At 42.1% G+C, this 26,453-nt stretch overlaps 1 protein-coding gene across 1 annotated transcript in view; it reads left to right on the plus strand.

The window, feature by feature from the left end:
- The first annotated feature begins 1,201 nt into the window (after positions 1–1,201).
- Positions 1,202–26,453, plus strand: part of Brms1 (breast cancer metastasis-suppressor 1-like protein) — an 85,140-nt gene continuing 59,888 nt past the window's right edge. The window contains exons 1-3 of the mRNA XM_034976875.2: positions 1,202–1,494; positions 2,347–2,497; positions 3,400–3,493. Coding sequence (XP_034832766.1) covers positions 1,293–1,494; positions 2,347–2,497; positions 3,400–3,493 — 447 coding nt within the window. The 5' untranslated portion in view covers positions 1,202–1,292. The remainder of the gene's footprint in view (positions 1,495–2,346; positions 2,498–3,399; positions 3,494–26,453) is intronic.

Here is a 26,453-nt window from a genome sequence, read left to right on the forward strand (position 1 = left end):
TTATAGACGTTGAGAGAGGGAGCCTTACGCATAGCCCTCTGGGTGAAGCGTATGTCACGCAGCGAGCTTTGACACCGCGAGTGTGCCTAAAATTTCTGCTTTCTCTTTGGCAGTGTGGGCCAGTGTTAACATCCGGTTAGCGCAAAGGCGAAATCATGGAACGACAGCAGTTAAGTAATGCTTCTGTGAAGTTTGCAGAAGAAAACGACCCCTGTCGTCCCACACCCTTCCCCTTTAGACCAGCGCGCGGAAACCAAAAGGCATTGCGACTAGTCCCTGTCTAATTCTATCGTCGTGCTTGAATTTTGCTATGGCAGCATTTTTGTAAGAGGCAGCATTCATTTTTTTTTTTCAGATTGGCGGTATTTGGCTCATTGTTGCATTGTGCTGAAAACCAGAACCCGTAAGAGGATTGCTTAAGGTTGGCAGCCCTTTTACAGGTCCCGTTAAACCATTTCCGTACCCACTCCCCGGTGGGTACCTATTAAAGAGTTAGGGATGTAGCAATCCATACCTTGGAAGGTATGGATTGCTACCTTGGAAGGTATGTATTGCTACATCCCTAACTGCAGCCACAGCACAGATGTTGGGGTCATTTTCGGGAAAACAAAGCTGCTGCCATGGAGAGGAGTAGAATTCGCGGAGACCATCCCAGTCAGCTGTTTGTAGTGCCACTGGTTACGGTCTACACTCTACAGCTACCGGTTTCACGCAGGTGAACAGAAGATTTTTAAAATTTATAGTAAAGTGCGACAAGGCTGTCTTGGCACTTGAATGACATTGACATGGGGGCGCTGTTGAAGGACAAAGGCTTAGAATATTCAAACAAGAACAAAGGTGGCACTTGACGGTAACGTTAGTTCTAATTTTCGCCACGCGCCAAGATAGTCTTGTCGCAATGTAGGCACTTGACTGCAAAGGTGGTCTATATACCAAGCAGTGATCAGAAGTCCCTAGTGCAGCATTAGCAGTCACCAACTTATATTGTTTTCCGCACGATTAATCATATCCCAAAAAGAATAACCAATAATTTTAAAAATCACAGCATAGAACCACATTCCCTAAAAATAAGGAAAATAATGTTGAATTGGCAACCTGAAATACCATAGACAATACTACGTAACGTTTTGACAGTTGACACTTGACAGTTGACAGTGGCTTTTGACATTTCTGATTTGACGTTTCATGTTTTTATTCGAGTTCGAGGGAATTGGCAAATCCAAATATTTTTTATAAATTTTGTTTTATTAATTTTCTAGTTAAACGTAAAAATTCTTAACTTTAACCTCAAAATGCCGTCGATGAAAGTGGAAGGTGATAGCGATGGGGATGGGGACATGTCCGGGGCCGATACGGAGAGGTCCGGGGGCTCCTCCAGAGGGCCCGACCGTGACTCCAGCGCTGAGGAAGCTGACGAACCAGACTCCGATGACTCCTCGGAGATGGATGAAAGCGAATGTGAACGGCGAAGGAACGAGTGCTTGGACCATTTAGGTTGGTTCCTGTGACTTACGAAATAGGTTATGTTTACTAAACAATTTGTTTGGTATGCGATTTTGAACTTTATGTTTGGTTTTTATTGTTTTTCTGAAAATGTGAAGCTTAAATTATTAAGTGTGTGTAAAAGTGGAGTTCAATTAAATAAAATGAGTTCAATATAGAGGACACTTTATTAGAATTTGATAAAAAACTGTGTTTTTGTCATAATGATGTTGAATAATTATTATTTATTCTACAATACAATAGCGTTAAACAAAGCATTAATTATATTATTTATAACAATGGACAAAGCATAGGCATTCATTTCACTGATTAAAATTCATTTTGTTGATAGAAGACTTAAAACCGGGCCAGAATGCTTCTTTTTTAGGGTTCCGTGCCTCAAAAGGAAAAAACGGAACCATTAAAGGATCACTTTGTCGTCCGTCTGTCTGTCTCTGTCGTGTTTGTCAAGAAAACCTATAAGGTACTACCCGTTGACCTAGAATCATGAAATTTGGTAGGCACGTAGGTCTTATAGCATAAGTAAAGGAAAAAATCCGAAAACCGCAAATTTGAGTTATGTTATCACATACTAGCTTATGCTCGCGACTTCGTCCGTGTGGACTATATAAATTTCAATCTCCTATTTTACTCCCGTAGGGGTTAAGTTTTCGAAAATCACTTCTTAGCGGATGCCTACGTTATAATAGCTATCTGTAGGCCAAATTTTAACCCAATCCGTCCAGTCGTATCAGCTGTGCATTGATAGATCAGTCAGTAAGTCACCTTTTTTATTTTATATATTTAGATATAAGTTATCATCAAATACAAATGTGTAGTAAAATTATCATCTTCAAATTCCAGCAAACCTAGAGCGTCAGTTCACTGTCCTCCGAGAACAGCTGTACAATGAGAGAATGAAACATGTAGAATACCAGCTCTCTGAAGTGAGAGGCGGGAGATCCCAGGAGTATCTAGGCCCTCTGCACCGTCTGCAGGAGAATATGAGAGTTAGGTAAGTTATAATTAAACTGAAAACTGAAAAAGGCAAAAAAAACATTCATAGTACTCATCTAGAACAGTTTCCAATTGCCATGTCGGAGGAAAAAAGGAGGAACACATTCAACACAAACTCAAAAAAAGAACTATAAAAATAAATAAAAAAATTAAATCAAATCAAATAATTCAGTCAAAATAGGTAATTCCTGTATATCTTTGAGTTCTCCATAATGTTCTCAAAGGTGTGTGAAGTCTGCCAATCCACACTTGGCCAAACCCTTCTCATACTGAGAGGAGACCCGTGCTCTGTAGTCGACCGGTAATGGGTTGATCATGATGTTGAATGTTGATAAACTAATTGAAAAATCCTATTACAATGTAAAGGATTATTTAAATGATAAGAAAGCTTGGGAATGAGTTTCTTAACGGCTATGTGATAGTTATAATAAGTTTAAATAGTTTTGTAAAGTGGTGATAATAAAAAGAATACCCCGGCTGAGTTTGTTGTGGGCTCTTCTCAGACCTGGGCGCGTTTGGAACCCTCGTAGCTTTAGTTTTAAGTTTGCGTAATGATTATCACCACTATTGACTATATCTTACAAATCCAACATCTGACTATCAAAAAGAGTAATTTATTACCTACTAGAGAATGCCCGCGACTTCGTCCGCGTGGATTTCGGTTTTTTAAAATCCCGTGGGAACCCTTTGATTTTCCGGGATAAAAAGTAGCCTATGTCCTTCCCCGGGATGCAAGCTATCTCTGTACCAAATTTCGTCAAAATCGGTTGAACGTTTGGGCCGTGAAAGGCTAGCAGACAGACAGACAGACACACTTTCGCATTTATATATATATAGTATGGATTTGGAATAAATCATTTGACTTGACTTGATGATGAATCAATAAATATTATCAAACAGGATTGAGGTAGCGGGCATCCTGAAGCAGATGCGAATTGAGAACATTAAACACAAGTACGAGGCTGAGGAGCAGGCTGCTCATCAGAATTTTAGGGTGAGTAATATTACTAAGGCTTACCGACGAAATGCTGCATGATTGAGAATGGGGGCGCACACGATGCGTTGCGGCGCCGCACCGCAAAGATTTCACCGTATCAGCGGGCACATGAGCGGTGCGGCGTCGCAGCGTTGTTATGTCGCCGCACGCAATTTGTATGCAACTGGCCTACTGACCTCTACAAGTACGTTGGACTTGCGATTGCCGACTTGTTTTTGAAGCAACCTTGATTTTGGCCATTTTGGTGCAGATAGCAGCACTGAGCGTCATGTAAGCGTACTCGTAACTGAATGTTATGGGCAGATTACACCTACCGAGTACAGTGGCGAGTCAGTGTCCTCGGCCGAGTACTCTGTTGGTATAAACACATTAACGAGTGCAATTTCGCCACAATTTGTCAGCCACAGCACTGTCTCGGCCGAGTGACATTTTACTGTCTCGCTTCACTACTCGGTAGGTGTAATCTGCCCATTAGTGATGATAAGACATCTGTCGACATAGTGTCAACACGAAGACCATTTGACACAAAGTTTCAGTTTTAATTCCCGGTACGTTCGAATCGGCACAAAAATTAACTGTCGTTTTGTATACATACCTCTTCCAGCTTACTTGTTTATGTCCATTTCAGTGAACTGACCCTTTGACGCACTTGCATCTACACGTTAAATGTGTTTAATTTAAATCTACCAGTATGTCTGTTCTTTTCTTGTCAAGTGCAGAATAAACTCCGTTAAAGCAGTTTAGTGGAAGTGGGGTTTAGGGTGACCAACCAACGTTGAGACATGCTGTGCTCAGCTAAGCTAACTTTCTGGTGCTACGTTTTTCTACAAATAACATTGACCTGTGCGGTGTGTTGTGTGCTGTGTGACTGCGTCAGCGCGTGCATGCGTGCGCACAAGTGCAAGCGAGATAGATAGTCTGAGCGGATTGGGCAATACGATGCCGCGCGAGCCAGCTTGCGTCGCGTGAGACTTGCCATGTTTTAAACTAAGCACAATCGTATGTCCACCATATGTCCACTATCATGCGAAGATTATGATGGTGAAAACTATACAAAGCGGAGCGCAGCGGGGTTTGTTTGTATCTTCATTATAATCTTAGAGGAGCGAAAGAACATAGCACAATGCAGCATAGCTCAATGGTGATTGGTCACCCTTAGGCGCCATCTCCACAGTCGAGAAATCGCGGCGATAGCCTCGCCGTGTGACAAAATTCTATACAAACTATCGCCGCGATAGTATCGCCCTGTAGAGATTGGCCCATAGAGTTTGTATCGAATACGGCACGATACATATACGGCGCGATTCTCTCGTGGAGATGGCGCCTTAGTATTGACATCATGCTACAGTACGCAGCAGAAAATATTGTATTGTACATCGACCTTTTTTTTTTTTTATTATTCATTATAGGTATACGCTTGACCACAAACACACCTGATGGGAAGTGATGATGTGGCCTAAGATGGGACGCGTTTACCTAGAAGATGCCTATTCACTCTTGTTTTAAAGAAAGAGATAGCGGTTTTGTAAAGCGTTGTCTTTGTCGTTGAGACCGACAAAACGTCACATAGATATGAGTGACAAAGACAACGCTCTACAAGCCGAAATCTCTTTCTACAGGTCGATGTACAATATTTCTTGCCGGCTACTGTACGTCATAGGGCTACGTCCTACGAGTTTTCGGAGTTTCTGGGCTTCAGAAGGTAAGTGCTATTTATTATAAATACTTTACTGTTGGTCTAATGGTTACTATGTTTGACTGCGGATGATGACGCCCCGGGGTTTGAATCCCGGATCGGGCCAAAAATAGGTATTGGGTTTAAAACATTGACAGTACTAGCCCGAAGTTAGGAAGTTGGCGGTGTAGATCTCCCGTGCCTCGGAGAGCACGTAAAGCTGCCGGTCCTGTGCCTTATCTTTCTCCAGTCGTGTCGGATTTCCGTCCCATCGGGTTATGAGAGTGCGGGAATAGAGAGTGCACCTGCGTTTGCGCACACACTCGTGCACTATAATATCTCTTACGCAGTTGGGGCGTGGCCGAAATTCGAGAGGGAAGACATTATTTCTCCTACGGATCTCCTCATTTCTGATTTGATCACGTAGTATTTAAGTTTATACCCATCCCAAAATAGCCCAACGCGCCTAAAAAAGTTTTCACATCAAAAATCGAGGTCACTTTTGACGGCCCATCGGTCGCGCGCCGCGTTGATGTCTTTTTTTAGGCAACTTCTTCCTCCAAGATTGCGTATTATAGATTTGTCAACAATGCGTATTGGCATCGATCCTGACGTTTTTTTCAAGTAAATTTAGAGTAAGTATCTACATCTTCTAAATATATAAAAGGAAAAGCTGACTGACTGACTGACTGATCTATGAACGCATAGCTCAAACTACTGGACGGACTGGGCATGCATAGCTATTATGACGTAGGCATCCGCTAAGAAAGGTTTTTTGAAAATTCAACCCCTAAGGGGGTGAAATATGCTACGAACATACGAGTAGCTAGAAGTCTAGCAAATTGCTAATGCGCGTGGCCGCCATTTTCGTGACGTCAGCACTAGACTGAAGCTTCGAGCTGATAGTATATTTTTATTTCGGCTGACGGTAAAATGACGTCATTTCGATGTAAATGAGGCATGGTTCCAGCGCTATAGCAATTTGCGGGACTTATACATAGCACGATTACCTGTCGTCCTAATACTAATTTACTGGCCGTGTCCCAGACAGATTATACACGTATAGCTAGACTTAATATGATGTTGAAATGAAATGCATTGTACCTACAGCGTCCCGCGATCCCCCCTCTAGTGATGTGCCTTCAAAGTATCGATACATTCTAAATAATATCTGTCCCGGCTGTACTCACGTGTTTAGTCGACGTTAGCCCGACTAGTTTCGAACCCATCCGGGGTCCTTTTTCAAGGGAGTCCGTTCGCGCACGTGCCGCGGTTTTGACTGCGAGCCGCGCGTGCCGCTGCCCGTAGAGCCCGTTGTGAGGGTGGCTGGGGTGGGGGGGAGACTCACAACGGGCCCTACGGGCAGCGGCACGCGCGGCCATAAAAGGACCCCGGATGGGTTCGAAACTAGTCCGGCTAACGTCGACTAAACACGTGAGTACAGCCGGGACAGATATTATTTAGAATGGAAATCACTCACGGTAGTTTAAACGCTAAAATATCGATACATTCATGAAATATCCTTTCTTACGGCGATTACGCACTGCACTTCCGTCATCCGAGTTCTATCCGTCATCCGTGAGAATACCAGCGATTATCTACGACATAACATTATGTCATAAGCTACCATATAAAACGAAAAAAAAACAAAGAAGTCGGTTAAATAAGAATGTATTGTCACGGACACCGATCAGATGAGTGCGTAACCGCCGTTAGGCTTTCAAAAATCTTTTCAAAATCTTTTTTTATATTCAGATACAAGTTAGCCCTTGACTGCAATCTCAGCTGGTCGTAAGTGATCTAGGATGGAAGCGGGCTAAACTTGACTGCAATCTCAGCTGGTCGTAAGTGATCTAGGATGGAAGCGGGCTACACTTGACTGCAATCTCAGCTGGTCGTAAGTGATCTAGGATGGAAGCGGGCTGAACTTGACTGCAATCTCAGCTGGTCGTAAGTGATCTAGGATGGAAGCGGGCTAAACTTGACTGCAATCTCAGCTGGTCGTAAGTGATCTAGGATGGAAGCGGGCTACACTTGACTGCAATCTCAGCTGGTCGTAAGTGATCTAGGATGGAAGCGGGCTAAACTTGACTGCAATCTCAGCTGGTCGTAAGTGATCTAGGATGGAAGCGGGCTAAACTTGACTGCAATCTCAGCTGGTCGTAAGTGATCTAGGATGGAAGCGGGCTAAACTTGACTGCAATCTCAGCTGGTCGTAAGTGATCTAGGATGGAAGCGGGCTAAACTTGACTGCAATCTCAGCTGGTCGTAAGTGATCTAGGATGGAAGCGGGCTAAACTTGACTGCAATCTCAGCTGGTCGTAAGTGATCTAGGATGGAAGCGGGCTAAACTTGACTGCAATCTCAGCTGGTCGTAAGTGATCTAGGATGGAAGCGGGCTAAACTTGACTGCAATCTCAGCTGGTCGTAAGTGATCTAGGATGGAAGCGGGCTGAACTGGCAGGGGTATGGTAGTTTTTTATTAAACCCACACCCCTTTGGTTTCTACACGGCATCGTACCGAAACGCTAAATCGCTTGGCGGCACGGCTTTGTCGGTAGGGTGGTAACTACCCACGGCCGAAGCCTCCCACCAGACTAGACCAGAAATTTTGGAATGATATATTTCCAAACACCTGCCGGGAATTGAACCCGGGACCTCTCACTAATAAGACAACAGCGCTTACCACTGCGCCGGCCCTTCCGGCGTGCGTTTCCTGCCACGTAATATGTATATCTTGAGACGGTACCTTCAAGATATCGGGTGATCAGACATCTTCTAGGCGAGCGCTTGTATTTCTGTTGCCGCTATATTAACAAAGTAGCTTATTCTCCCGACTTCGTCCGCGTGATCTAAATAAATATTAAACTTCTATGTCACCACCTTAGGGGTTGAATTTTCAAAAATTCTTTCTTAGCGGATGCCTACGTGAACTGTCATATCTGCATGCCTTTCAGCCCGAACCGTCCAGTGCTGTGCGTTGTTAGATCAGTCAGTCAGTCAGTCAGTCACCTTTTCCTTTTATATATTTAGAGATTAAAATAAATAAAATAAACTACTGTCAAAGTGTCAACGCTAAGAAATGTGTAGTAATGGATATTGTATCGAAATCGATAGCTTTTTCAAATACATATTAATATCCACCCCTTGTATGCAATCCCTATCGGGAAGGGGTGAATGTTAATTATATTTTCCTTTTAATGGAGTTGCCTTCCGATCCGATATTTGTCATCCCTTTTTTTTTTTAACGCTGGGAAATGCGTTTACGCATCCCCCCCCTCCTGGAAGCCAGCTAGCTAACCAGCCAGCCAACCAATTGGAGGGAAGATATGTGGGACTCGCCGGCCGAGAGGCGACCAGAATACCCAGTAAAACCCAGTGGCGCTCCTGCACGTCGCCTGGCGACTGGGTCACGGGAACGCCGAAGCAAACCACCGCGACCCAGTCAGCGACGTCCGCCGAAGCAGACCCTCCACCTCCTCCACGCACGTCCGAGGTGCACCAACTATGTGCACCTCACCTCCCCCGGAGACGCAACGGGCGACAACGCAACCGCGCACGTCGCCCGCGTCTCAACTTCCGCCTCGTCCACTGTGCCCTCTGCTAGTCAGAGGGACACGCGGAGAAACCTCCCCCCCTGCCAGGTCATTAGCCATGGCCAACAATATCCCCGAAGAGAGATTATTAGCCATGTTACCGGGGCGCACCGGCCCGAATACTGCTCTTCCCCTCGGATGCCCGATGCATCCAAAAGGGACCAGCAGCACCCAGGCACACTGGGAGGTTACCTGGCTGGCACCCCATATTTGTCATCCCTGTCCCGAGGCCGCAACATATCTATGTACCTAACTAGCTGATACCCGCGACTTCGTACGCGTGGATTTAGGTTTTCAAAAATCCCGTGGGAACTCTTTGATTTTCCGGGATAAAAAGTAGCCTATGTCTCTCTCCAGGTCTTTATCTATACCCATGCAAGAAATCACGTCAATCCGTTGCACCGTTGCGACGTGATTGAAGGACAAACCAACAACAAATACACTTTCGTATTTAAAAAAAAATAGAGATAGCGAGCAAACGAGCAGGCGGGTCACCTGACGTTAAGTGATTACCGCCGCCCATGAACATTTGCAGCACCAGGGGAACCGCCGATGCGTTGCCGGCCTTTTAGGAATTTATAATATGGGTAGTGACTAGGTACTTACTTTACCTACTATAGTCATCATCATCATCATCATCATGATCAACCCATCACCGGTTGACTACAGAGCACGGATCTACTCTTAGAGTGAGAAGGGTTTTGGCCATAGTCTGTCACGCTGGCCAATTGTGGACTGGCAGACTTCACACACCTTTGAGATCACTTTATGGAGAACTCTCAGGCATGCAGGTTTCCTCACGATGTTTTTCTGCACCGTTAAAGCAGTGATATTTAAGTACTTACAACGCACATATTATAACTCCCAAAAGGTAGAGGCGTGCCCGGGATCGAACCCACGACCTCCGATTAGGAGGCGGACGTCCTAACCACTAGGCTATCACACCATACATAGTAATTAGATAAGGCTAGCTATAAGGGTTCCGTATCCCTAGGGTGTCAACGGTACCCTATTACTAAGACCCCGCTGTCCATCCGTCCGTCCGTCCGTCTGTCTGTCAGCGGGCTGTATCTCGTAAACCATAATAGGTAGAGACATGAAATTTTCACAGAATGTGTATTTCTATTTCCGCTACAAAAACAAACTTGCCACCATGAAAAAAAAAAAAAAAAAAAATTCTTGTACGATGATACGGAACCGTTCCTGTGCGAGTCCGACTCGCACTTGACCGGTTTTGGTGCAAACTCACTACAATACAATAACAACGGAACACCATTATATTTTATATTGTGATTTCTAATTAGTAATTACCTACTGCATAACCGGAAATACATTTGAAAACAGAATATTGAACTTGTTTGATAAACATGAAGTGACTGCGATATGACGCAGGTATATACCTACTTATGTATACATAGTGTTACAGTCCAAACCCAAAAAAGCGGCACATCGTGATTTGACTAAGGATAAAATAAGCCTAAAATAGAGCCTCAATACTCAACGGTTAAAGGAGCGGACTGAAATCCGAATGGAAACTCCACTCTTGTTGTTCGCTACTCCTAACACAAGCTTTACTCTTGGTTGGAGAGGAAAAAGAAATCAAAATATATAAAAGGAAAAGATGACTGACTGATCTATCAACGCACAGCTCAAACTTTTGGACGGAGCGGGCTGAAATTTGGCATGCAGATAGGTATTGTGACGTAGGCATCCGCTAAGAAAGGATTTTTGAAAATTCAACCCCTAAGGGGGTGACATAAAGGTCTGAAATTTGTGTAGTCCACGCGGACGAAGTCACGAGCATAAGCTAGTCTAAATATATAAAAGGAAAAGGTGACTGACTGTTCTATCAACGCACAGCTCAAACTTTTGGACAGATCGGGCTGAAATTTATTGGCATGCAGGTAGGTATTATGACGTAGGCATCCGCTAAGAAAGGATTTTTGAAAATTCAAACCCCTAAGGGGGTGAAATAGAGGTGAAGCGCGAGCATAAGCTAGTATTGTATAGAAGCAAGCGTTACTTTGCGGAAAGATATACAATGAGCCAAAAGCTTAATTTGCTGTAATCCGCTGAAACAGATAAAATCTGTATGGTGCAACATGTAGCATGCGACATGCACCGCCCGCCCTCCCACTGCTAAACATGCAGGAAAAACCAGCCACCAAGCAAGCAATACGCACCACCACCACGCAGCACCGCTCAAATCCCGAAACTCACTCGACGCACTTTTCGCCCCGACACCGAAGCATCCTCAGAAGATGTAGATTTTATAGGTAATTGCAAATGTAAGGTGTTTACAATTGTGGATTGCAAACTTTGCAACGGTTTTTTTAGATAGACAGATAATTTTAAAATGGTCAGGAAACATAAAACTAACAGCGGACGTGCATTTTAGGAATTTCTCTAGGCCCTCTATTTAATGATTCTTAAGAAATAATTTACTTTTGACATAGGCATCATCCCTAGCCTAGGTCCTAGGCTAATCTCAATGTGCCGGCATTTCGGGTTTGGCTATAACATGTAGCAGTACGCGCGGGCGGCGGATGTGACGTCACTGCTTCATGAATGGTCGCCGAGTCGATGACACTGCGCATTGTCCAAGTATGTGAAGGCACACTTTATATTTTGATGATTTCTTTGTTTGTATTCATACGAATTAATTGTTGCGTAATACATCATACTTACCTAATGGTAGTTCTTTTTGCAAAATGTTCTTGCATATTGCCACAGTTCACGACAGTTAAGGCGGAAGACGCGGTCTGCCCGCGAAATTCGAATTTAATTTGGTTTCTCGCAATTTGTAAACTAATACGACAAAGTAAGCTTATGGCATTCAAATTGAGTCCCTAGCAGTATCATCTTCACAGGCTTATATATAAAAATCTTTACTTGAAAGTGTCCAGTTTAAGAAATTAGTCAAAATAATGAGTTTGACGTGAGCTACTTGTGAGTAGCTTATTAGTCATTATTTGGACTAATTTCTTAAACTGGACACTTTCAAGTAAAGATTTTTATATATAAGCCTGTGAAGATGATACTGCTAGGGGCTCAATTTGAATGCCATAAGTCAACTTTGTCGCTATAGTTTACAAATTGTGAAAAATCAAATTAAATTTGAATTTCGCGGGCAGACCCGTGTCAAGACACGCCCAAGGCCCAAGGGCCTTAGGGAACTTGTAACAAAACGTAGAGGCTTCGACATCACTGGTGTAGCTGGGGGCTTGATTAGTGATGGACCAGCTACATATAACAGTGTAGCAGTTTAATTATACACTTGACATGAGCTATATATAATTATCAGTGTTCTACAATAATGACTGGCTCGCGAGCTTTAAGGTATGATTCCGAACCACGCTGCACGCAGCAGCGCCCCCGCAACAGTGCTGTCACCAGCTGTCACAGTGCTGTCGCGGCACTACTGGTCCCCATACAATCTTATATGACATTACAATCTTATATGACATTACTATAAGCTTATATGACATTACATTCCGAGCTAAGCAGCAATGTCGCGGCAGCTGTAGCGGAACGTTGCTGCCTAGCTCGGAATGTAATGTCATATAAGCTTATAGAGATTGTATGGGGACCAGTAGTGCCGCGACAGGACTGTGGCAGCTGGTGACAGCACTGTTGCGGGAGCGCTGCTGCGTGCAGCGTGTTTCGGAAGCATACCTTTATTGTTCCAAGTGGCAGCTAGGGCTATGAGGGGGTGGTATTTCCAAAAACCCTGAAACACACAACGTTCATTTTGGCTCGCGAGCCGAAATACCAATTTTAATAGATATACTTAGTTTGAAAAATGACGGACTTTCATAAAAGCATTCGTCACCTATTTAACCCCCCTGGGGGTAGAATTTTTAAAAACCATTGCCAATTCGCCAGATGGATTTTGTTAAAAAACGCACGTAATTTCGAAAAGTTGAGGTGCGTACCCGGGTTCGAACCGCAGGGCGCAGATCCCCCGACTGGAGGGCCGACGTCTTAACCACTAGGCTATCACAGCTTTGATATCATCCCGTGCGTGCCCGGGATCGAACCTCCGACCTCCGATTGGAAGGCGGACGTCCTAACCACTAGGCTACCACAAGCTTTGATATATTTATATCAAAATACCTATAGGATTAAGATTGTCCACGCGATTCGCCTTGCCGACAGCAAAAGAAGCCATACAATACAACCATAGCTTGGAAATCCTTGAGTTTCATTTTTCATAGACACTCTTTCAGGTGCTATAAATTCACGTTGATATGTATAGTTCAAAGTTTCAAGTTTCTCAATTATTATTGTCTATACTATGCTCGCAACTTATGCCTACGTCATAATAGCTATCTGCATGCCAAATTTCAGCCCGATCCGTCCAGTAGTTTGAGCTGTGCGTTGGTAGATCTGTCAGTCACCTTTTCCTTTTATATCTTTGGATTTAACAACGCGGTGCCCGCAACTTCGTCCGCGTGGAATTAGCTTTTTAAACATCGCGTGGAGACTCTTTGTTCAAAAATCCCGCTGGGACGCTTCAATTTTCCGGGATAAAGAGTAGCCTATAATGTCTGTCTCTTGGATGCAAGCTACCTCTGTACCAACCAAATATCAAAATTGTTAAACGGGTGAACCGTGAAAACAAATCTGTTGAAAATCTGAAACTTTTTCAAATTTCTAACCGAGGTTTTTCGAAAAAGAAATATAAAATTAGTGATTTAGTTGACCAATTTAGTCGTGTTCAATTAGTTTAGTTCTTGGAAGGTTTAGTAATTAGTTTAATGATCATCAGAAATGGAAGTGAAGTCTTTATGTACTTTCAGAGGTACCAACATTAACATAGTGCGACTTACGTAAAATTTCACAACTGCCACGCGCCACGTTAACTGCGTACTCCGCTAGATGGCGTTAGGTGTTGCATTTAAGACACGTTCGCTTATCTTTGAGCTATTTTCCTGTTCCGAACTTTGATCCAATACGTAATTACTATAGATCTTTGTAAATAATTTTCTCGTGTTATTTATTACTAGACTAGATGATGCCCGCGACTTCGTCCGCCGTGGATTTAGATTTTAAAATTTCCGTGGGAACTCTTTGATTTTCTGGGATAACAAGTAGCCTATGTCACTCTCCAGGTCTTTATTTATACTCATGCAAAAAATCACGTCAATCCGTTGCACCGTTGCGACGCGATTGAAGGACAAACCAACAAACCAATAAACCAATAAACCACAAACAAACACACTTTCACTTTTATATACCTAAATAAGGGTAGGTACTTTTATAATAACGGTATTGATTGTCCGTTATTGATATGTTTAGGCTTTCGGTTAAAATTGGTTCAATCCAATCCAATCCATCAGCCTGTTTGCGTCCACTGCTGGATATAGGCCTTTCCAAGAGCGCGCCACCAAACACGGTCCTCCGCCTTCCTCATCCATCCGCTCCACAACCTTCTTCAGGTCATCGGTCCAGCGGGCTGGAGGTCGTCCCACACTGCGCTTACCGAGACGCGGTCTCCACTCCAGAACACGTCTGCCCCATCGGCCGTCGGTTCTGCGGCAGACATGACCTGCCCATTGCCACTTCAGCTTGCTAATCCTTTGAACTACGTTGGTCGCTTTTGTTCTTCTTTGAAACTGGTTGAAAATGACAAAATATACTACGAGTTTCAAGATTTTTGAAAATTCCACCCACAAGGTGGTTAGATAGATAGAGGATACAATTTTGTACGAAAATCCATCATTTCAATTTATTTTAAAGCTATATTAATGAAATAGGGGTTTTCAACTAAAAATAAACAAATAGGCACCTTTGAGTAGGTATTTCAGGATTTTAGGAAATCCTAATCAATCATATCTAAATATATAAAACGAAAAGGTGACTGACTGACTGACTGATCTATCAACGCACAGCTCAAACTACTGGACGGATCGGGCTGAAATTTGGCATGAAGATAGCTATTATGACGTAGGCATCCGCTAAGAAAGGATTTTTGAAAATTCAACTTCTAAGGGGGTGAAATAGGGGGTTGAAATTTTGTTGTCCACGCGGACGAAGTCGCGAGCATAAGCTAGTCTAAATATATAAAACGAAAAGGTGACTGACTGACTGACTGATCTATCAACGCACAGCTCAAACTACTGGACGGATCGGGCTGAAGTTTGGCATGAAGATAGCTATTATGACGTAGGCATCCGCTAAGAAAGGATTTTTGAAAATTCAACTTCTAAGGGGGTGAAATAGGGGGTTGAAATTTGTGTAGTCCACGCGGACGAAGTCGCGAGCATAAGCTAGTCTATCTATAATTAATCTGTTTATCATTACGTCATCGTCGTAATCAACCGATGGATGTCCACTGTTGGACATTATGTCTCTTGTAGGGACTTCCACACGCCGAGGTCTTGCACCGCGTAGGCCTGCACAAGCGGCTCCCTGCGATTCAATGAATATCTTTTAGTGCTTTCCGGTGCAAGGTGCCTTCTTTCCACGCACGTGCAAACTGTGGAACCAACTCCCATCGGCGGTGTTCCCACTAGATTACAACAAGGAGTTATTCAAGGGGCGGACCAACAAATTCCTAAAAGGCCGGCAACGCATCGGCGGCTCCTCTGGTGCTGCAAATGTTCATGGGCGGCGGTAATCACTTAACATCAGGTGACCCGCCTGCTCGCTTGCTCGCTATATCTATAAAAAAAAAAAGGTCGCCATTTAGCATTCCAGCATTTTAAAAATATCTTAACGTCTTAACCTTTTATAGGAAGGTTATTATTTAAGCTGTGATAGCCTAGTGGTTGGGACCTCCGCCTTCTAATCGTAGGTCGAGGTCTCGATCCCGGGCACGGACCTCTAACTTTTCAGAGCTATGTGCGTTTTAAGTAATTAAATATCATTTGCTTTAACGGTAAAGAAAAACATTGTAAGGAAACCTGCATGCCCGAGAATTCTCCATAATGTTCTCTAAGGTGTGTAAAGTCTACTAGTCCGCACATGGCCAATGTGGTATACCATGGCCAAAACCCTTCTCACTCTGAGAAGAGACCCGTACTCTGTAGTGAGCCGGCGATGCAGGGTTGATCATAATGATGATGATTACAAAATTTAGGGCCTTATATTTTACGAGTACTACTGTCCATAGTAAAATACTGTTTATAAACTTAACGTCGTCGTTGAATAAATTCTGACATATACTTTTAGGGTCCCGTACCCGAAAGGTGCCAAAAAGACCCTGTTTCTAATTCTCTGCCGTCCTCCGTTCTTCCGTCTGTATTTCAGCATGCTGTTTCTTGTAAGCCGCAATATTCAAAATTCGGTTCAAATTTTCACATAATGTTATTGCCGTTATAACAACTAACAATAAAAATTTCAAAATAGCCGCCATGCCAATCTAAATATATAAAAGGAAAAGGTGACTGACTGACTGACTGACTGACCTATCAACGCACAGCTCAAACTACTGGACCGATCGGGCTGAATTTTGGCATGCATCAGATAGCTAAGAAAGGATTTTCGAAAATTCAACTCCTAAGAGGGTGAAGGTAGGGGTTTGAAATTTGTGTAGTCCATGCGAACGAAGTCGCGAGCTAGTTAAAAATAAATAAAAACTGCATAATGTAAGTATATATTGTACGTTACGGAAGAAGGACGACTCGCACCTGACCGGTTGTTTATGATACTTACAACTAATTATGAAATGAAATTAAATTTGTTTGTTGACATTTATGAGTTCGGTTCACAATTATGCAGGAAAACCTGAAGAAAATTTGAAAACTCTGTATCTCTGAGTCCCATGGATCTGTATGTACATTGTACACTGTAGGTAGGTACATGGTTAAAGACAAAACGTTAATATAAATACAGTGCACGCAAAGGCGATGTTATCTCGTATCAGCGATGCCTCGCAGACAACCTTCGGTAAAAGGACAACTACGATATAATCGGATGCTAGTCTAAATATATGTATAAAATGAAAATGTGACTGACTGACTGACTGACTGACTGACTGATCTATCAACGCACAGCTCAAACTACTGGACGGATCGGGCTGAAATTTGGCATGCATCAGATAGCTATTATGATGTAGGTATCCGCTAAGAAAGGATTTCTGAAAATCCAACCCGTAAGGGAGGAAATAGGGGTTTGCAATTTGCGTAGTCCACGCGGACGAAGTTGCGAGCATAAGCTAGTGCTACATATAAAAGAAGGAAATATTTTCTTAAGATGATTATACTTTCAGTAGCTATATTTTATTAGTAGGTATGTTTATAGGGTTCCGTGCCTCAAAAGAATAACGGAACCCTTATAAGATCACTTCATTGTCTGTCTGTCTGTCTAGAAATCTAGAGGGTACATCCCGTTGATCTAGAATCATGAAATTTGGCAGGTAAGGAGGTCTTATAGCACACGTAAGAGAAAAAACCCGAAAATCACGAATTTGTTGTTACACCAAAAAAAAACTAAAATGTGTTCATAACAAATAATTAGTATTTTCAACTTTCGAAGTAAGATTACTAATACCAAGTGGGGTATCATATGAAAGGGCTTTACCTGTACATTCTAAAACAGATTTTTATTTATTTTTATGCTGAGTAGTTTTTGATTTATCGTATAAAATGGCGAAAAAATACGATTGTAGTACGGAATCCTCGGTGCGCAAGACTTACTCGAACTTGGCCGGTTTTTTAACATAAAAAAAATCCAGCAGAAATTACTCTTATTTTTATTTTATTTTATGTAAGTCGGTACATCAGCGAATCGTAGCTAAAGCTTTTATCAAGTTAGCGCTAAGTACTTGGAACACCTTGTTCTATTCTAGGGAACGAACCAGAACTTTTGTCTAACTTTTATTTTTGACACAAGTTTCCCGGCGAAGCCGTGTCGATACCTATCTTGTATACTTTAATAAGTATTGTACGTAAATATATATATAAAAGGAAAAGTTTAAGGGTGTCTGGCAAGGGATTGCTAGCAATGCATGACGTTATTTCTAATACATTCCGAAGAAGTTATCCATAGTATTCTGAAAGGTGTGTGAAGTCTGCCTTGGCCAGCGTGCTGGAATAGATCCAAAACCCTTCTCATTCTGAGAGGATACCCGTGTTCAGTAGTGGGCCGGCGATGGGTTGAAGATGATGCAGATTGCAGACCATATTCCTGAGATGATTATATTTTCAGTACTTACATTTAATAGTATTAGAATAGAATAGAAACTTTTAGACCAGCCATACACGGACAGCTTGAAGCAGTCAGGATGGACTGCTACAAGCTGCGACTGCGTATTGAACTACAGACTTCTACGTACGTACATACACGAACCGCTCAAGCAGTTGCAATTGCTTCGGGCGGTTGTGCGGTCAAGTAGTCGCCATACAGCATACACTGACTGCTCGACCTTTTATAATAAAATCCCGCAAACTATTTTGGACTTACCTTTGCACAAGTTTAAAAAATCTATTAAAAATATGCTCCTGAAAAAAGCATATTACACAATTGAAGATTATCTAAATGATAAAAGAGCGTGGATTTGACCTGCAGCTCGTTCCAGCAACGCACAAGACTGCAAATACTATTTTATACATGGCATAATCTTGTACCTATATCAAATATTTGAAAAGAGCAACCGCCGAGTTTCTTGCTGGTTCTTCTCGGCAGGAAAGGCATTCCGAACCAGTGGTAGATGCATCCGACTATTCGTAAGCACTTGTAAAAGTTTATACGAATAAAAAAGATTTTCATTTCATTTCATTTCATTTCATTTCGAGTTGTCGATCGCTCTCGCGCAGTTACCCCCGCTCGCGCTCCTCATTCCACGTCGCGCACGCTTCCCACCCGCATTGAAATTGCTTGAAGCTTGAAGCTGCCATCGAGCAGTTAAGCTGCTCGATGGCAGCTTCAAGCTGTTGACTCTGACTGCAAGAGCGGTCCGTGTATGTTGATCACTGGCTAACCGCTCGAGCAGTCCGTGTATGGCCGGCCTTACAAGTAAGTACTTTTGAATCGTCAACTAGTTTAATTTACCACCGGTATTTTTCTGTCAATTTAGAAGCTTTATGCTTCTAGGTATACCTTGAGGACCTCCCTGGCGCAGTGGTGAGCGCTGTGGTCTTAACAGTGGGAGGTCCCGGGTTCGAATCCTGGCAGGGGTTTGGAATTTTATAATTTCTAAATTTCTGGTCTGGTCTGGTGGGAGGCTTCGGCCGTGGCTAGTTACCACCCTACCGGCAAAGCCGTGCCGCCAAGCGATTTAGCGTTCCGGTACGATGCCGTGTAGAAACCAAAGGGGTATGGGTTTAATAAAAACTGCCATACCCCTTCCAGGTTAGCCCGCTATCATCTTAGACTGCATTATCACTTACCACCAGGTGAGATTGCAGTCAAGGGCTAACTTGTATCTGAATAAAAAATAAAAAAAACTTATTCTATTAGAAGATAGTTTATGCATTAGTCAAGTAGATACGTCAAGCATAGTGATTAATTAATCAATAGTGATGAATGATTAATGGATTGGAGAATTAATCAAGCTGGTCGATTGCGGAAAAGCTGCATCAATAATTCCTATTTAATTTCAATTATTGCAATCAGTGGAATTCATGGTGTTTTACACGACTACCCAAAAAAAGGAGTGTAATATTTTCAGGGTTCATGTATGTGTGTATGTGAGTTTCTTTATTCCACCATAACTTCTAGATTCTTTGACAGCTTTGATAGTTCTGATAAGTTTAGTATGATTTTGAGATGTGGTGATTATAAAAAAATACCCGACTTCTTCGACAACCTGAGGTCTTCTCAGACCTGGGCGCGTTTGGTACCCTCGTAGCTTTAGTTTTAAGTTTACGTAATTAATTATTACAAACATTATTATCTTCTGAATATATAAAATTCAAAGTCCTGACTGACTGACTGAATCAACGCATAGCCTAAACCGCTGGTCTTAGAGCTATAAAATTTGGAACTTGTGCTCTTTTTAAAGACTAGCCCTCTAACAAATAAACCTGGAATAGCGGTGGAATAGTTATACTCTGTTTTGTCTTTCTCTGTCATCAGTAATTTGACATTTGAAGGAAAAAGACAAAACAGAGTATAACTATTCCACCGCTATTCCAGGTTTATTTGTTAGAGGGTATGTATCCACTGAGAAAGGATTTTTCGAAATTCCACTCCTAAGTGGGTTAAATGGGGGTTTGAAATTTAAGTAGTCCACGCGGACGAAGTCGCGAGCAGAAGCAAGTCTTACATATTTCACAATTTGTCAATGAAAAGTGGCTCCACGGAAGACCAGCGTTGTGCCTATGTTGTCAGTTGTCACCACAGGCAAATGCTGATTGGAGTCCATTCTGGTACCACACACCAGGCATCTTTTTTTGAGTGTTTAAAAAAAAAATGATTTTTTTCTGTGGCACCAAATGAACACTTTTTCTTTGTTTCAAAAGTGTACAATGACACCCAATTTTAATTATTCGATTTTGATTAGTTTCCTTCACCGTCAAAGTAAGTAATATTTAATTGCTTTTATCTAAATATATAAAAGGAGAAGGTGACTGACTGACTGATCTATCAACGCACAGCTCAAACTACTGGACGGATCGAGCTGAAATATGGTATGTAGATAGCTCATAGCTACTATGACGGAGGCATACGATAAGAATGGATTTTTGAAAATTCAAATTTTGAAAATTCAACCCCTAAGGCGGTGAAATAGGGGTTTGAAATTTGTGTAGTCCACGCGGACTAAGTCGCGAGCGCTAGTTAAGGTATATAAGCCTATGTGCTTAGTACATAAAATTATGTGCCCAAAGTGACCCCAGCGCGAGTCGCGAGTGAACGATCGCGTTACGCTAAATGAGTTCAACGACCGCACGGGGTCACGGACCGGAGGCGGACGTTTACAGAAACTGCTTTGTGAAGCTTCCACTGCGACGCCTTGACACTCCAGACTTATTTTGTCTTATAAATAAACTAGCGACCCGCCCCGGCTTCGCATGGGTGCAATGCAATGTAGATACTAATGTGGTGTCATTGAAAAGAATAGAATAGAATAGAATAGTGTTTATTCGAGGTATATAGGTGGTACATGGTGTAGGCAATATTGTCCTCCACAGCAGTGCAACACCTCGAACAGGTAGGCCACTCAGCTTGTGTTGAGACGTCGGGCCCCTCAGACACAAACCTGTATAGCAAATATCTGAGGTACCAGACGCCCCAACGCTGATTTTCAGTGACCGCCTTTTAAATATTACCTAAACGTCAGTGGCATAGAATATATAAAGTTGCCGAGTAAATAGATAAATAAAATGAAATAAAGTGTTTAAAGTTTTTAAATTTAAAGTGATTTAAACTTAAAAACGCACAACTTCGAAAAGTTAGTTGCGTGCCCGGATCGAACCCCCGACCTCCGATTGGAAGGCGGACGTCTTAACCACTAGGCTACCACAGCTATACACAGCACAGCAATTTATACCTACTTTCACATAATTTTATTTACACCTTTGTTACCTTTTATCTGCCAAAGCTACCGTCACAGCCCCGTGATCCAAACTTCATAGTCGCTGATTGTTCCTCCCTGTGTTGGGGACAATACGCAGAGAAACTTTCAGTTTCAGTTGAAGGGGTTTTGTATGGCAATAAAAAGTTATTTATTTATTTATTTATTTATTTTATTTATTTTATATCTAATTAGAACGGCAGTGCCACTTACACTAACTAGATGATTAATAATAAATTTAAATACGAATAAAGGTACAAGAAAAAGACATAAAATACATAACGATAAAAGATCAAAGAATTTTGAATATGTACGCTGAGAACATTGAATGACATATTCATGTAATGCTCTCAGCGTACTTCAGTAACTCCCGAACCAGTATTATAGACCCATCATTAAATGGGTCCCATTGAGCATTGAGTTATCTATCTTTCTATTTCTATGTTACTCTACCGGAAAAGCTTTTCCTAACGCGAATGGATCCGGAACGACGTTTTCCAACTTCGATTACATAACATTTGTATTTTCAGCTTTGAAGTTAACTAGTAATCCCGCACACTTGTAAAAATGCATGCCGGTTTGCCAGTAATAGGGTGTGTACGCAATTTTTTTTCTCTGTGCATTGTATTTTTTATTTTACACTAGCTGATGCCCGTGACTTCGTACGTGTGGATTTAGGTTTTTTAAAATCCAATGGGAACTCTTGTTATCTATGTAATCACGTTGATCCTTTGTTGTGATTCGATTAAAGGACCTACCAACAAACTAACACACTTTCGCATTTATAATATGGGCAATGATATTGGTAGTGATGTGTGTTATCTGTTGGCAAACTAATAATAAAAAAAAATACATTACTTTTATGTTCAAAACTACAAATAAAGCGATTGCACTGCGCATGCCACGTGGCTGGTCCAAGCAGTGGCGTGCACAGGTTTGAAGCCAGGGTAGGCATTAGTTAGCTAGGAACCTGTTTATTGGCAGGTCATAATGAAAAAAATGCATTGAGCGATTACAACTGGGGTAAGCAGTGCATTTATGCCTCTATGACCTGCACGCCCCTGGGTCCAAGTCGGTAAATGGATGGACCGGACCGACTCCGCAGCTCTTTTCGCCTTTACGTTTCCAATGTGCCTCGCTACGCTAGGCCATTAGTCCCGTTTATTATTACTGTAGATAAACCATAGATAAATAACTGCTAAGGTGATTCATAGCGTTATGGTCATAACATTTTTCTATCACATCATCATCATGATAGACCCATAGCCGGCTTACTACTGAGCACGGGTCTCCTCTCAGTACCCGTAGTACAAGATTTTACGTCTCACCAAACAAAACCAAATTCGAGAGTCGAAATACTTCCGCGTTACAGTAAACTGGATCTTAAATGCCTTGTTTTAAAGCTCAAGTTTGTCTACACTTCTACAGCCAGCGCTCCAAGCGGAAACATTGCGAAATTAAAATCAGCGGCATTGAATATTTGACTTCTATTCAAGGCTGTTTAGGTCCATTTTACTGTAACGCGGAAGTATTTCGACTCTCGAATTTGGTTTCGTTTGGTGAGACGTAAAATCTTGTACTACGGGTACTGAATGAGGACTATCGGTAACACTAACTATTATCAGTAACAGTATATAGAGTCATAATCGTACTCCTAGACGAGTCATATGCGGAAGGATCTAGTAGCCCACCGCGTTATTATCTCAAAAAAAATCCTATAGTAGGTATATATCGCGATAGGTCGAGATTGATTGAGAGGGGTGAGAACGCCCCAAACACCCGCACAGCCCCCGCGCTAACCCCACGCGGGATAGCGCGGGTGACGTGCGGGTGTACGGAGCGTCCCCCGCCTCATACCCCGATTGACATCACGACCTGTCGCGGACTATACCTCTACTACCATCATCATCAACATCATTATCATTATCAACCAATAGACGTCATCCGCTGGACATGAATCTCATATAGGGACCATCAATTAATGTAAATGTACATGAAAGCAAATCCATACTAATATTATAAATGCGAAAGTGTGTCTGTCTGTCTGTCTGTCTGTCTGTCTGTCTGTCTGTCTGTCTGCTAGCCTTTCACGGCCCAACCGTTCAACCGATTTTGACGAAATTTGGTACAGAGATAGCTTGCATCCTGGGGAAGGACATAGGCTACTTTTTATCCTGGAAAATGAAAGAGTTCCCACGGGATTTTCAGAAACATAAATCCACGCGTACGAAGTCGCGGGCATCAGCTAGTAAATAAATAAATCTAAATCTAAATCTACTCCCTCCCTGAGACTCGGTTGATATCGTCTGTCCACCTGCTGGGGGGTTTTCCGACGCTGTGCTTTTCGGTCATTCTAGCGCCTTGGGACCCCAACGTCTATCCTATCGGCTTTTCGAACTATGTGCCCTGCCCAATGCCACTGTAGCTTGGCAACCCACTCTTTAAATCAACCTTAATACAAAAGCAATAAATAATGATTTCGTCTAGGTTGGAGCGCATTTACCTAGGAGATGCCTATAATACGAGGTTTTTTTTTTTTTAATTATTGATGCTTGATATGCTTACAGCTAGTGCCAAAGCGCATTACAAGTTAGACTTATGACTAATAACTTATACTATTCGAACAAAATATACACAAAGATTCTTATAAGTCTTAGTGATCTATACATGAAATAAATTTATTTATATTTGTATTGAACACGTCTAGGCTCTGGTGCTGAGCAATCAGCTCATTTAGCATGGAAAGTGCGCGGAAAGTTGGCGCAATTTCAGCATACCGCTATACACTCTTGCCTTGAATATATTTAGGTTCTACGTGGCAGGAAACACGGATGCCGAGGAGACAAAATACAAATAGGTCAACTTATGACGACCTTCCTGGCGCAGTGGTGAGCGCTGTGGTCTTAATAGTGGGAGGTCCCGGGTTCGATTCCTGGCAGGGGTTTGGAATTTTATAATTTCTAAATTTCTGGTCTGGTCTGGTGGGAGGCTTCGGCCGTGGCTAGTTACCACCCTACCGGCAAAGCCGTGCCGGCAAGCGATTTAGCGTTCCGGTACGATGCCGTGTAGAAACCAAAGGGGTATGGGTTTAATAAAAACTGCCATACCCCTTCCAAGTTAGCCCGCTATCATCTTAGACTGCATCATCACTTACCACCAGGTGATATTGCAGTCAAGGGCTAACTTGTATCTGAAAAAAAAAAAAAAACTTGTAGAAATGACAATGTAAAGTGCTTACGTATTTTACGTTGGTATTAATTTGGTAATCAATAGGTACGCTGTAGATTTTATCTCTTATTTATATTAAGGGTGTGACTCAGTGCACTTTTCTGACATTCCAGCATCTTAGGACCCCAACGTCGGATTCCCGAAGTATGTGGCCTGCCCATTGCCACTTCAGCTATAATGGTATCCTAATGAGCATTTAGCATAATTTTTAGGGTTCCGTACCTCAAAAGGAAAAACGGAACCCTTATAGGATCACTTTGTTGTCTGTCTGTCTGTCCGTCTGTCTGTCAAGAAACCTACAGGGTACTTCCCGTTGACCTAGAATCATGAAATTTGGCAGGTAGGTAGATCTTATAGCTGACATTTGGGGAAAAATCTGAAAACCGCGAATTTAGGGTTAGATCACACAAAAAAAATTAAATTGTGGTCATGAACTAATAATTAGTATTTTCAACTTTCGAACTGGGGTATCATATGAAAGGTCTTCACCTGTACATTCTAAAACAGATTTTTATTTATTTTTATGCATCATAGTTTTTGAATTTTGCGTGCAAAATGTCGAAAAAATACGACTGTCGTACGGAACCCTCATTGTTGGAGCCTGACTCGGACTTGGCCGGTTTTTTTAAATGGATACATGGATACCTATCCTCACATGTAACTATAACTAAGAATAATTATCTTTTTTCTCCCATCTTTATTTGATAGACTATGCCCTGTTTGTTAATCTACAGTAGTAAGTTATGTATTGCGAGTTTAGTTCATTATATTTTCCCATTGTTAAGTTAACTCTTTGCGAAGTCACACATGATTTTAAACGAACAAGCCTTATTTCCTCTCGAACGGGTCAAAACGAAACCAAGTCGCGTTATCGCTTACAAAGTACACCCGTCCCAAGTCAAACTTAATGGCCAATACAATTATTTGTTTGGTGGCTTTATCACCAACATAATCACGTACCCGACTTGTGACTGATAAACACGTTGACCGCTTGTTCGTATGACGTATAATTAGTAAATATTTTATTTATTTATTTAAACGTCTTTATTGCTAAGTAGCTTTGGTCGCGACTTCGTCTTGTGGATTACACAAATTTCAAATCCCTATTTCACCCCCCTAGGGGTTGAGTTTTCGAAAATCCTTTTTTAGCGAATGCCTACGTCGTAATAGCTATCTGCATGCCTTTCAGCCGGATCCGTCCAGTAGTTTGAGCTGTGCGTTGATAGATCAGTTACCTTTTCCTTTTATATATGTATTTAGATTAGTTATTGATGATTCCCGCGTGGAATTAGGTATAAAATTCCCGTGGAAACTGTTTAATTTTCCGGGATAAAAAGTAGCCTATCTCACTCTCCAGGTCTTTTCTATATTCTCGTTCAAAAAATCACATCGTTCCGTTGCTCCTTTGCGATGTGATTGAAATATAAACCAATAAACCATTTGTCCTATTAGTAAGACCTATTTCCAGCAGCGGACGTCTATCGGTTGATGATGATGATGATGAAAATTAGTAGGATTATCTGTAATGTCACCTGGCATAATGCTGAAATTTTCTCTGGCAAGTAAGTTACACTGAGTAAACTTTCCTGCAAGACATTATAATAGTTACATTTCGATGTACAGACTTGCAGACATTGATGATGACAGACACTTCTGCAAGAAAACTTGCCAGTGGACACTTAATCCTATGATTTAGAAGGTTTCTTTTAATAATTTGTTGCACCGCATCTTTGTATATCGTGATTACGTATCTCGCGACAGGCTTGCGACAGTCCGGCTAGAGAGAGACAGCAATGGCCACAAAGCAAAATAAGAAGAAGAAGAAGAGGAGAGACAGCAAATGAACTGTCGCATTGCTCCTGCTGTCGCGTAGCTGTCGCTACTGCAACGTTTTACGTAGTCACCCCGCCGGAAATAGTTTCCCCCAAACGATTCTTCGAGCGACGTTTTTGTAAGATGAAACCGAATAGATGTTTGGGTTTAAACTTCCAGACCCCT

This window comes from Maniola hyperantus, chromosome 16, assembly GCF_902806685.2.
Source record: "Maniola hyperantus chromosome 16, iAphHyp1.2, whole genome shotgun sequence".
NCBI lineage: Eukaryota > Metazoa > Arthropoda > Insecta > Lepidoptera > Nymphalidae > Maniola > Maniola hyperantus.